This window comes from Diorhabda sublineata, chromosome 8, assembly GCF_026230105.1.
Source record: "Diorhabda sublineata isolate icDioSubl1.1 chromosome 8, icDioSubl1.1, whole genome shotgun sequence".
NCBI classification, from domain to species: domain Eukaryota; kingdom Metazoa; phylum Arthropoda; class Insecta; order Coleoptera; family Chrysomelidae; genus Diorhabda; species Diorhabda sublineata.
The window spans coordinates 23,214,506-23,228,937 of record NC_079481.1 but is presented as its reverse complement, the minus strand read 5'-3'; the positions used below and the strand labels follow the sequence as shown (position 1 = coordinate 23,228,937).

Here is a 14,432-nt window from a genome sequence, read left to right as displayed (position 1 = left end):
CTTGTCGTTGTTTTGCGTCTGTCCACCCTCGACTTTGTTGCCGACTCTTCACACTAAAGGTCTAATCACACTACACCTCCCTTCTTTCATTAAAAGGCACTTTTTACAAGTTTCACAAAAATAGTAAAAATAATTAAACTCTTAATTGGCATAATTATACAAATGCTTAGATGGACGTGTGTTACCCACAGATCTATTATTAGTTTTATTTACAAAAGTCATATCTGGAAGAGGCTTAACCATATTAGACTCTTCGATGAAAAACAATGAGATTGTATTCTATGACGCTACCATTATTTAATTTTACATTATAAGCTCTAGGTTTATTCAACTTTTGAATGACGTTACCAGATTGCCAAGCTGCCTTACTTACTTACTTACTTTTTCACCTAATTTAAAGTCTTTAAGAACTTTTGAATTTCTATCAAAGAAACTTTTCTGTTTTCCCCCCTTTGCCTAAGACAACCTTTCACTTTATTCCTTCCTTTATAAAACAAATTGAATTTAGAAATTAAGCCGTTAATTTCCATATTGAAAAGTAAAAATGTTGGAGATGGAATATTGTTATCTATTGGGGTTGAACGATATTCTAACCTACAATGATACGGACCTTCACTATCATAGTCACATTTTTTCATAAGATTGTTAAAAGATTGAATAGCACGTTCTACCAGCCATTACATTGAGCTTACGTTGGACTTGAAGTTATGTGTTTAATATCCCAATCCTTAACAAATTTTTAAAAAGTTTCCGAGCTAAAATTAGTACCATTATCTGATCTTAAGAGAGGTGTTTTCCCATGAGTAGCAAATATTTATTTTAGAGCATTGATTGCATGAGTACTATCTAATTTATTTAAGGGTTTAGTTTCGACGAATTTTGAATAATAATCAATCACCTTGAGATAGTTTTTACCGTTAAACTGATAGACATCTGTTCATAAATAGTCCCAGACCTTATCCGGCACCTCAGAAGGAATAAGTGGTTCCTTAGAGTTTGAGTTTCTAAAATTTAAACATGTATGGCAGTTATTCACAAATTCTTCTATCTCAGAATTAATTTTTGGCCAAAACAAAGCCTGCCTTGCCCTAAATTGATACTTTGCGATAACAAAGTGATTGTAATGGTTAAGTGAAGTATCTCTTGCCTCAAAGAAGTTGGTACGACAACTTTGTTGCCTTTGAACAGCACATCATTTACACTATTAATTTCTTCCTCGTGAACCCAGTACTTTTCTATTTCCTCATTTAATTTATCTTTATTTTCCGGCCAACCCTAATTTTAAGAGATCGACTAAAATTTTATATTTTAATGTCTCGACCTGAAAAACTTTAAATTTGTCTTTTGGCATAGGAAGAATTTTTTCAATTTAGTCAACATGTGCCTCAATTTCAATTACTTTCAACTTGTCAACCTGAGTTAAATTGTCATTCAAAAAATTACGCAATAAATAATCTGCAATTACCAAATTAGTAAACTTTTTGTAAACAATTTCAGTATCGTACATCTTAACATTCTTTGGAGAGGGAGTTTTACAAATAAACGCTAATGGTTTGTGGTCAGTCTACACTACAACTCTTTTACCCATAAATGTTTTGGTCTAATCACACTACACACCTGTATCTGTCTCCTGTCCTATCCATTTCTTCTGATTCCCACTCCCTCCATGTCTACTCTCTTGGTTAGTTAGTTTGTATTCATTCTGTAAACATGCCCCAACCACCTGACCTAGGCTCTGACTACTTATTTAATATTAGGCTCGTTATTATTTCTTTTAACTCAGCATTCGTTCTTCTTCTTCATGAATTCTTCATGTTCACGCCTTCCAGTATTTTATGTAGCGTTTCCCTATTGTATCTTAAGCTTACAAATAATCTATGATAAGTAGATATATTTCTAAGTTTTGGCCTTGTAATTGCTCTGAATAATTTTTAAGGTGAAAAACTGGTTTGTCGTACTACGCCCCTCCCTAAAGCCTCCTTGATTATCACCGACATCTTGTTTATGAATTGGTCTCATTTTGTTTCTCATTATTCTGGCAAAAACTTTGTAGATCACATCCAGCAGCACTGTTCGAATCATCTTGTAGCTGTTTTATTCTAAATTTTTCTTATCAGTCTACAGATCCTTATATGCAATTCTCGCCCACCTTTTTTCAATATCTCCGCTGTGATACCATATCCTCCTCCAATGTTTTGTTTTTCATTTACCATATTTCACGTTTCAGCTCTGTGTGTGAAGGTTCTACTTCCTTTCTATCATCCTACTCTGCTGCCTGTTACATGATTGCATTGTTGTTTCTGTTGATTATCGAAATATTCGGCCCACCTCTTTAATCTCAATTGTTGGTATCGTACAGTTGCTTCCTCTTTATCTCTATATTGACATATTACTCTCTGGTTTTTACCTTGTGTTATCTCACATCCTGATTAAGATTTCTCATTTATTTATTCACATACTTTTCTTCTATTGATCCTAGCTTCTACTCCATGTCTTTTCTTTTTTCACCTGTTTTCTTGCTTCAGAATATCTTCTTTTATGGTATCTGTATTTTGGTTCATTAATATGGTTTCTTTTCTCTTGGATCAATCCACATTATTCGTCAAACCAGTCCTTTCCTTTGCTTCTTTTCGCCTGCCCTTGGATATTTGTGTAATAAATTATTTATTAATTATTTTTTCAAAAAGACCTAAAATCAAGAACATATGTTCAAAAGCATAATGGCCCAAGTAAAAAATGTAACTGTTAGACAAACAACTTGGTAAGTTGGTAAATCCTCTTCTAGCATTCTAATAAATTAACATCAGAACTATTTTAAAATTACAATCAAATTAATTATTACATGAAAATGAGGATGATTGTCAAATTAATGTTTTCTCCAGTTTTCTTAAAATAGATATTTTTAATTCATATTGTAAATCCTTCTTCATTGAAATGAATTTATCTTTCAACAAAGTTATATGTTACAAATTTAAACAGGTATTCATGAACATTGAAATCATTCTAAGAAAATTAATAAATGCATATTAGTCATTTTAAAAAAATTACATTATCCATATCAGCAATATTTCATCTTTGAAAGGTCCCTATTTACTATTTTCAATTTCTTGACATGCTATTGGAATAAACTAGTACAACTCATATGTCTTTTAGTATTATTAACAGGAAAATTATGGTAATTTAATATTTTTGAAAAATTTTTTACTATTTTCTTATGTGGCTGTAACGAAAATTTACTATATCTTCAGCAAAGATTATCATTGGTATCCTTTTTATCAATAAACTGATTTTTCTTAAATTCAGATGAGACAAACTCATTTCTTGTCATAGGGCTATTTTTTTCCTTTGTTCGGAAATTTATGCCATTGACAAAAAAAATTCCATTACCATAAATTTATGAACAATCTCTTCCAAAAGCAAATGAGATTCTGTGAGTAGCTTCATCTATAGCCAGCGTTGGTTTAAATTCATATTCTGGCCTTTTTCCAACAATAAATACAAACTGTACATATACATGCATGAACAACTAAACATATTCAAAAAGGAAATGATTTTTGTAGGGCAACAAAGTATTTATTTCAAAGATTATCTGTACTTTTCTTCTAGTTTGAAGCCAAACTGATTCAAGTCAATTTCATATTATTTTGGCTTTCTACTTTAATGTATTGGCACTTTACCCAATATATTTCATTTACATCCATGAAAATTTAGATTTACTTATAATTTTTAAGCCTCGTCCCCAGGACAAAAACTATACTAATAATCAATATATATTAATTAAAAAATCCAGGTTGCTGGAGAAAGAGAAATTTTCACCATATTTCAAACACTTTTCAATGCACATATTTTTCATATAATCTATCTCTATAATCAATATGTTACATTTCCAAAACTTCTGTGAATAAAACCCATTTGCTTATCAAAATTTGATCCATTGTAAACCAATTGGGATGAGAAGACGAAATTGAGCAATGTAAAGAAACTAAATGATGGTTAATGCTCAAACTGAGTTAGAATGCCACCTTAGAGAAATCTGTCTTAATAATCAATGTTTAATATTCAACACTTCTGTGAATAAAACCTATTTGCTTATCAAAATTCAACAGACCGTCTGATCCATTGTGAGAATCACAAACCGATTGAGATGAGAAGACTAAATTAAGCAGTGTAAATGATGGTTGGTGATCAAACTAAGTTAGAGTGTAAAAGAAAAGAGTTTCACCTTAGGGATAAGGACTTATCAGTTCTTATTAACTAAATGTATGCAAGTTTCGTAATTCTAGAAGCAAATTTGTTGTGAGAAACAATGTACTGTTAAAAATAGAAGAGCCTTTATTATTCAAAAATAACTAGAAAATTTATATACTCACCCCTAATTATTATATCATCGAATTTATCAATTTTAATTTCTATAATTATTTGGTTCCAGTTCCAGTTGCAATAAGACATAACCAACTTTTTAAAAGTACAACTACCAGTTATTTTATATATTCCTTTCTTCTACGATAGGACAAAATAAAAATGTTTAAAATCTTCTTAAATTTTTAATTAACAATCACTATACAACTAAATTTTAAATAAAACCTAGAGTAAATTAACTACTATTACGTTTTTTTGTCTGCCTGTTCTGATTGATTATCTTTGTTTGTTTCTGATGTTGATAATTCGTGTTCAAGTCTTTCCTTTGCTCTAACAAATTTAGATTGTAAGTACAAAGATGTTTTCTCATTTGCTTTAAACAGAGATTGATACTTTTCTTCAACTTCGGATTTCGTTAAATTAGTGATATTTAATATTTGTTTAGCTTCTTCAAGAGATAATCCTAATTTTTGATTCGCTACTCGTTCAGTTCTTGTTTTAGCGTTGCCTAATCTTTGAGCTGCTTGTTGGGATGCTTCTATCTCTTGTTTGACTGCTCGTGCAAATGCTCTTGCTACAACTTGTGTGCCTGCTATTATTAATTGTGCTATATATCTAGCCATTATGCTAGAAATTTATTAGATACTTTTTCTATTTTATACAAAATATTTAAATCTAATTTTCAGGTCATAACCTTCAAATGGTTTTTGACAATTCAAATATTGAACATAACCTGAAACTAAGCATGATGGAATCGGGTCGATTAGTAAGATGAAATATAATCGATTTTAATATTCGATTAAGCTGAAAATCGGGTCAATGAATTAATTACAGATTTGTTGATTATATATATTTTATCTTATCTTTTTGTTTTTTCTTCATAATCAAATAAACATTATTCAAGGAAAAATACCTAACAAAGAAGGGTAGATTTTTTCCCATTAAAGAAATCTGTTAAATCTTTGATAAATCGAGAAAATATGTTTGGATCAATGCAAAATGTTCGTTACCTTCCTATTATTTATAACAGTCACATGTTTGAATTAGACGATGTGAAGTTAATGATAAAAGCTTTGATTGATATATTACATTTTAAACCCTTTGTTAGAGCAAGGTTAGATTTATTTTTACGTAATATTTGTTTGCAAAACCACAGCCCAAGGGTCAATTAAAGGGTGGCGAAAACATAGAAAAATAACAATTTACATACAATTTAACCAAGTTAATAATACAAATTCAATAATATATTTAACTAAATGGTAGTAATATAGTGTAGAAAATAATTATTGCTTATTATTTCATGCTAGCACTATAGTATATGAATTAAAAAACAGTAAAACTTTTCTATTGTTAGAGATAGTGTTGTAGAAAATATACAGAGTTCAGCATAGGACAATGGAAACGGTTCATTCTTCATAAAGGTATCAACTAAACTTAGTCTTGGAATTGGACAATAAAATAAAGAATGAGACCGGGCTCCACAGAAATCCGCGACACACAGCATTTATCAAACCTTGTTTAAAATTAGACAAGAAATCAGTGCAACTCATCTCTAAATTTAAAGTTATAAGAACTTCAACTCTTGTCATATCCATTCTGCAATGACTCCTGAACTTCGTTAATTTAAACTGCATGTGAAAAAATACCCTCCCGACATAGGCATTAGAAGAAAGGTTACTCAGTATGCAGAGCACAGCGCATCCAAATTTGCTTCTTGGGCACTAGTGAAAATCTGGCCCCATTTCTCCTGAATTGTCAATAGACTACTAGGGTAACCTACCGAGAAAAACGCCATTTCGATTTAGTAGCTGAGCATCACATTTAATTCTGATATATTTTTACTGCTTAACTTCCAAACCCGGGACAATCCGTGTGCCATGGGCTGACAAAGCGTGATACGGGACTGCCTTGGGAAATCCTAAACGGTTGGCAACCGTGGTTCCATTAGTTCAGGGAAAATAATTTATTTATTCCCACGATAGTCTATATTTCTTCCGAATTTTTGTCATTAAAGTTTCTCTTTTGTGTATAAAAAACTGATTTAAAGGACTAACCAAGAGAAAATAAATAACAAATAAGCTTAGCTTATAAGTTTTTTGGTAGTTCTGTGACAAGATGCTCTCCCAAATTTTTTTGCAGATACATTATTCCATGATAATTTGATTTTGAAATTAGCCGGTCGATCAGGAATATTCTCTGTTGTTTTTATTTATTAATATTCCTAAGGGTATATCTTGACTGGGAAGCATTTTGATCTTTTAATGATGTTACCATTAACATCAATGCATCAAAAACGAATTATAATATCAAAGTCGGCTTTTAAGCAACATCAAAAAATTATTTGTTTTGCAGGACGTCATCACCATCATTATCAAGTCTTTCAATCCTTTGGATTATGGCAATCGCTTATAGCGCTTTAAAATCCTTTTTTGAAGTGGATTACTCCTCGTTCGTTTTCTTTATAGTTTATCTTTTGTCTTGGCTGCTTTTGTTATTATTTTCCATTCCTTACGGTTCCGGCACTTTCCCCCTATTTTCAAATATTTTGTTTTTTCCTAAGATTCTCACGATGCCTTAAATATTATGTTGAATAGCGTTTGTGACATTGGATCTCCCTGATTGACGACTTTATTTATGTGTGTCTTTTTTGATGTTGTGCCTTGGCATCTCACTTTAATGTCGCTCTTATTTAGTATAATTCTATTGTTTTTCTTAATTCTTTTGGAATTCCGTGTCTTTCTAGTTCTTCTGTTATTTTCTCTTTCTATTTACAGGACCTACCTTTACTTTATCGAAGCCGCCAAATAGACCTTTCAAGTCTGAAAACCATAAAATTTGTTTCGATCAGGAATATTCTTTGTTGGGCCAAAAATGTAAATAGCAGCCCTCGTATTCTCATTAATCATTAATAAGTCAGATATGCCCTAACAGTTTTTATTTTATATTTCAAACATCAAATACACGAAACCCATCAACAATTATTAAATATATTATTAGACATAATAAACATACTATTTGAATTATTTGATGCAGTCAAGAAAAATTTAGTTCATTAGGATTTATAAGTAAAAATTTATTGAGATATGTCTACATAACGATGAAAGGTATTTTGAAAAGTCTACTTTGTCTTCAAAATTTAATAGAAAGAGTGTTTTAAAATCTTATTGATCGTATATTGTATAACAAAGCAAAAATTTAATTTAAATGATTATAAAATGTGCAAGTCACAGTTATTTCTTTCCAATTTCAAAACTCATTGAAGACGTCTGTCACAATCTCCAATTTTTGTGATACAAAACAAAATTATATCTTTATCATTCTCTAGGTCATTGGAGCATCAATTCCGGTTACGATTTACTTAATTTCATGTCACTCATTATTTTAGGTAATTTTCGGTCAAAGTACATTTCATGTAATTATAAAATATGTTCATAAAGTGAAGGGCTAATTGTGCCGAAAGATCTATTTCTTTAATATAGACGTCATTCATTAGATTAGATGTAACATTTAGAAAATCTCGATAAAATATAATTAAAATACTAAAGTATATTATAATTAAATCCAACACCAATATACAGTAATTGAGATACCCCAAAGTTACGTATATGTTCAAAATAATTGAACTTGTCACCTTTTAAATAAGTTTTTTTTAGACAATTAATATTCAGAAGCAATTTTTATCTATAAAGTATTCGAATATTAGGACTAATATCCTATCCCATTTAATTCGCAGGAAGTCTCATGAAACCAGTTTATTGGAGTAATAAAAGTAAAATTAAATTACCATTGGTTAATATATTCTCTTCTTCTCTTTTCAACCTTGACTCTTCATTCTAAACTCTTGCACATGGGCATTGGGTAATTGGGAAATCAGTCATAAGTGTCCGTGATCCCTAGTTCAAGTTATTTAACTTATCAAGAGTATCCTAGATAACATTTAGAAGTTCAACCATAGTTAAAATTCGTCTTTTCAGTCTCTCACTTACTGTTGAAAGAAACCCGGCTTTTTTATTAACATGGAAAAACTTGGAAAAGGTTGGTTTAGTGAAATTTCTGATCTCTGGCCGGGCCAATGTTTTTCTTTGCAAGTAAAAGAAGTTTTGTATAAGGATAAATCAGATTATCAAGATATTCTAATATTTGAATCGTAAGTAAATATGTACTTATTCTACATGTTTTATGACTAATTTACAGCGTAGTTTAATAACACAATTTTAAAATATAAATCAAGGATAAATTATTTTCAATTTTCATATCTACTTTAAAAAAATTATCAAACGATTCAATCAGTGTAAATATAAAAAGTGCATCCTTAAATAATGTTCACTTTCGTTTTTTTTTGTTCTCTTATCGATCTGATAATTACAATTAATGGTAAAATCGTGTTTGAAAGAGTCTTACTTAATTTAGATAAACTGAAAATGAGAGCTATAATATTTAAAATACAAACACTTCAATGTAGAGTTAAATATATAAAATTTGAATACTATCGTTATTTTTTATTTTTGTATAAAAATTTGAATTGGGAATGATCCATAATTATTATATTTTCTTAGAAATCTATATTAGATTTCATTTATTCAATTCTAGCTAATTTGTTCCAGAATTTTATACAAATTAATGATTTACTTGAATGACTTTACCTAGTCATTCAAGTAATTTGTACAATTTGTACTATTGCAATTTTCTTTTCAATATTATAATTCTTTTATAATTTGTACTTGATATTCAATTCTCCCCTATTTGTTGACTGGTTTAATTGTGTCCTATTCTTAACTGGCAGCTTTTCATTTTTTATTAATCAGTTATCTGACGATCAATTATGTAACAATTCCATTTTTCAAGAACAAACAATGGTAGGGCTTTGGCTTTAGATGGAATCATCCAAGCTACACAGAAAGATGAATTCTCGTACCAAGAAATGATAACTTTCATTCCATTATGTGCGCATAAAAATCCCCAAAAAGTTCTTATTGTTGGAGGCGGAGATGGAGGTGTTGCAAGGGAGGTTCAAAAGCACCCATTAGTAAAAGAAATTGTTCAGGTAATTCAATAAAAACATTCCCAAATCTAAGTAAAAATTATACTCAGTGTAAGTGTATGAATATGAAATCATTAATTTAATAAACTAAAAAAATTCTTTCTAGTTTTTATTTCTTAGATATTCATTTATTTATTTTCATGAATAACTTCAAAAATTATCTTTTAAAAACATTTAAATCAAGGTAGTTCATAAAATAATATAAATAAATCTTAATAAAAATTATTAAGATGCCAATGTTTTGTTTAGAATGATATAATTTCAGGTTGAAATAGATGGAAAGGTGGTTGAAGCAAGTAAAAAATACCTTCCCTTTATGGCCAAAGGCTTTAACTCTCCAAAAGTAGATTTAAAGATCTGTGATGGATTCGAATATATGAAGAACCACAAAAATGAATTTGATGTCATTATTACAGACTCATCTGATCCGGTTGGACCTGCTGTGAATCTCTTTACCGAATCTTATTACAAACTTCTAAAAGAAGCTCTTAAACCAAATGGTATGTTAAATTATTAGATATTTATATTTTCAAGTATCCTTTTTTGTATCACTTCTATTGAATTATCCACTACATATATTACTTGAGTAAGTTGAGCAGTTCTTTGGAATATTATATTCTTATAATAGAATCGTTTGATGATCCAATTATTTATAAATATATGCGGATGGCATTGAGAAGGAGTTGTTCAAAATTCACATCATGAGTAATCCTTTCCTTAAATTTTGGTCATTAGAATTGTATTTTAGGACACCTAGAGAAATTTTTTACATTTCATAGAGTATGCAATGATCAAATGTATATTGACAACTAATGGTAATATTTTTATAAAAAATATACAGGAATTTTCCATGGAACTTGAAATATTTTCAATTATCTTCCACTTGTAAAGAGAATTCCAATTTTGATTTATTCAATTTAACTAAATAATCTGTTTTTATTGCATTATTCAAGACTTTAATATAATTTTAATCAAAATATTCTTGTATGTCTAAAGAAACTTTAAGCCAGAAATTTAGCCAATCGCCTCGTATTTGTTGATCTCGACAAGGCCATGGTGCTGTTGAAATATATTGACGAAATATGACCTTAGCAATGTTTATGTTGGAGCTATTCAGAACAAATACAGAAAGTTAAAAGGTGTAGCCAAGTTGGGAAATACCCTATAAAAACACAAAACACTTGAGATAAGAGTGCAATTTATCACCAACATTATTTAAAATATACATTCAGGAACCTCTGAGTAGTTGGGGAAATAAAATTGCGAGAATATGAATTGAGATACAGGATAAGTGCTTAACAACTCTATTTTTTAGTTATTATAGATGGCTACGAGGACGAAGCAGATTATATACTGAGAAAAGACGATATAAGAAGTAAAGTATAACAAGGGAAAAAAGCTACACAAATTATTAATTCATTGCTGTGGTCAAAAAAAATCAACCTAAACACAAAAATGACAATATACAAAGTCATAGTGGAACCTATTTTAATGTATGGATGTGAGTGCTGACAGCTAACAGATGTACACGAGAAAAATATAGAGGCTGTGGAAATGGACTACTTAAGAAGATCGTGCAGGATATCTAGAACAGAGCATGTACAGAATGAAGATAAACAACGAAGAACAGATCGAGTATACCCGACTTCAAAGAGAATATAGAAGACCCTCAAGGACCTGGAAGGCAGGAATTAAACAAAATATGAAAGACAGAGCTATCCAGGAAAATCTTTAGATTAGTATGACTCCAGTAATGTGAGTTACATATATTGAACATTCCAAGAGAAAAAGTTTGAAGATGAAAATTCAAAACTTTGGCCTTTGTCCAATGATACTATCGGACCAAGAATATTTGAGTCATCATATGACATAGAAAATCAACTACTCCGAGATATTCATAAATCGAAATGGTTTGCTATCCAAATAGATGAGTCAATTGACGTCAAATAATGTTATGTCCTTTGCATTGACTATACAATCAATATTATTAGAGAAGAATTAATGTGCTGTATCGAACTACAATCCCGAACAATAAGTGCTGAAGTATGAAGCTCCATTGACTAGAAAAAATAGGCATCGGTTTGTGTACTGATGTCCTTGCTGCTATGACTGAAAGATATACAGGTGTTGCAAGGGGAATAACAGAAGTAGCGTCAGAAGAACTAGTAGTTGTAAACTGTATTATTTATCGCCAACAGCAAACAAATTGTCTCCACAACTGGAATCGGAATGTATTGTAAATTTTATCACAAGTAACTAAAATAAACAAGATGCGCGTGCTGAATCTCTAGGAGCATCGTAACTCCGCTGAGATCTAGGCTTTCATAGTGAACTTCTCTTCTATTTAAAACGTCTCGCTAGGGCTTGTGTTAAGTATGTTGGTTTCCTAAAACGTGTGCCAGATATATTGGGGAGAATTAACTTAATTGTATGCTATTAGGACATAAGGAAGTTTGTAAAAGAAATGTGGCTTGGAATTCCCTGGGTCAAGTATAGTTCAGTCAGGAGTCAAGGGTTATTATTTCATTGAGGAAGTTGTTTGGGGAAGCGTGTACCTGTATTTTTTAATGCAAGGGAACAAGGCGTGGTCGCCACAATTTTATATATAGGGTTATAAATATAAACTCCCCATATTCCTAAACACCCTATATAAATTCTGTACTAATAACAATGAATATAGATAGAACTAAATGTTTTTTTATACTCATCACAAGAGTTCCCAAATCTCTTTTTAAATGTCCTAAAGAATTTTCTGGATACACTTCATTATCTTGGACAGATTTAATTTTTTGTTGCTTTGAAAATAAGGTGTGATTTAGTGTGTTATGAGTAGGTGTTTGTTTATCTGACGAAAAGTTTCTTGATTTAGAATCTTGTCAATTATTTTTAAAAAAGGAGGAGTGTAAACATAAACTCCCCATATTCCTGAGCACCATTTTCAATTTTGAAAATTTGTTTTAAAATTAATCAAGAAAATTCTAATAATTTTAGACCCTACTTTCGCTACTGAACACACTATTTACACTACCACTACATCAATACTCACAATTACACTGTTCGACGCGCATTTCGATAATTAAATGATCATCTTCAGAGACTGAAGGTAAACTGAAACCTAATAACTTGACTTACCTGTTTCATACTGAACTTTCACACCAATAAACCTTCTCCCGGGAAAATTATTTCCAGCGGGAGGCATTTATTCGTTGACTACTAAACTGTAGAGTGAACTGTAAGGAATTAGCCCTTTGTCCCTATTTAAGCTACTCTTACATTTAGCAATTTCAATGCTTTCAAATGCATCCAACAATTTATTATTGGATACATTTTTTAACAAATTCACATTATTTGTTAATTTTTTAAATGAACTATAAGCTCTTTAAACCGAACAATAACGGATCTCTTAGTCTGCCCAATATACTTCCCGTCACAATCCTCTCGGCTAACTTCACTCTTTTCCAAATTTTGAATTTTATCCTTAGGATTACCCAACAATTGTTTCAGTGTATTGTTGGATTTATAAATCAATTTAAAATCGACTCTGTTGAATATTTCTTTCAATCCCTTTATATAAACCGGATTGAAAGGTATCAGAGCAATTTTTTTTTCACTTAGAGTTTAGAAAAAGTGGTTTCACGTAGAGATTTTTTAAACCGATGATGGTTAATTAACCTATTTACAATTTTTTTATCATAACCGTTGTGTTCAGATACATCCTCAATAAAGCTTAAAGACAAAGGGCCAATTACTCTATAGTTTAGTAGTATAAATGTGAAGATTCTCAACAAGGAGATTTTCCCGCTGGAATTGATTTTCGCAGGAAAAGGTTTATTGGTGGTAAAATTCAATATGAAATTCCAATTTACATATTTTCGCACTTTAAGAAAAAAAAGTTTGTGAACCTATCAACATTAAAAAAAAAGAAAAAAAACATATCAAATCAAATCGTTTCATTGAAATTCATTGTAGATTCTAAAAATGTAATAAAAAACGGTGTTTAAAAAAACAAAGCTAGAAGCTACCTCAGGTATAACCAGAAGTCGTAGAATAGTGAAATGAACTTTTTGAAAAACTTCAGAAGACAAATTTTAATATTTATATTACTAGTACTACCGCTAAACGTATTGACCCATATCAATGTTCTTTTCATTATGGTACATCCAGTTGACTGAAAACATTGTTGTGAAAGTTTTTTGTATCAATATTTTTTTCTTGTAGGTATTATAAGTTGTCAAGCTGGAACTGTCTGGTCTGATCTTCCACACGTTAAGAAAACTGTAGCAAATTGCAAGCAGCATTTCAAAACTGTCAAATATGCTTATTCGAGCGTACCCAGTTATCCAGATGGTCAGATAGGTTATCTAGTTGCAACATCTGATGAGAACAATGATCTGAAAACACCAAAGTACAAGTTTACCCAAAAACAGATCGATGAATTGGAATTGAAATTTTATAATGATGAAATTCATTCAGCTGCTTTCGTTTTGCCCAATTTTGTAAGAAAGCAAGTTCAAAATTGATACTAATACTAAATAAATTTGTAAAATTTGTCTAATTTTTATTACTTCCCTAAACCTCCTTACTGAACACACTGTTTACATCAACACTCATAATTACGCCGTCTGACTCACGTTTCGATAACCAACTTATCGTCTTCAGAAACTTAAGGTAAACTGTTTACGTCAGACAGTGTAGTTGTGACTGTTTGTGTAGTGGTAGTGTATACTGTGTTCAGTACTAATATCACCAATGGTTCCAAAAATTATAACTTCGTAAACCTCCTTATCGCTCGTTAGAATTATGAAAAAGTGCAATTAACAGGAATGTTGTTGAAAAATTGAGATTCTTGAGCATGAGAACAAAATATTATCTGAAACTTCGAGAATTAACAGGATCCTATTGTTTCTTACATAGTAGAATTTTTTTCTTTCATATTTCAAATTGCCCTTAACACCACTAAAAGAGATATTAAAACGTAGATCGCACACTGCATAGGGTTTCCACAGTTGCAAAGTGTTCATATGTATCTTTG

General features: G+C 30.5%; 2 protein-coding genes across 2 annotated transcripts; one reads left to right on the top strand and one right to left on the bottom strand.

Moving 5' to 3' along the window:
• Nucleotides 1-4,531: 4,531 nt before the first annotated feature.
• Nucleotides 4,532-5,121, bottom strand: LOC130447239 (mitochondrial import inner membrane translocase subunit tim16-like). The gene has a single exon (XM_056783948.1). The coding sequence runs from the start codon at nt 4,980-4,982 to the stop codon at nt 4,605-4,607; it is 378 nt and encodes a 125-aa protein (XP_056639926.1). The 5' UTR covers nt 4,983-5,121; the 3' UTR covers nt 4,532-4,604.
• Nucleotides 5,122-8,097: 2,976 nt separating this feature from the next.
• On the top strand, nt 8,098-13,950 carry LOC130447238 (spermidine synthase). Its single transcript, XM_056783947.1, has 4 exons — nt 8,098-8,506; nt 9,205-9,403; nt 9,666-9,900; nt 13,619-13,950. Exons 1-4 carry the CDS (start codon nt 8,376-8,378, stop codon nt 13,918-13,920), a joined length of 867 nt encoding a protein of 288 aa, XP_056639925.1. The 5' UTR covers nt 8,098-8,375; the 3' UTR covers nt 13,921-13,950.
• Nucleotides 13,951-14,432: the final 482 nt, after the last annotated feature.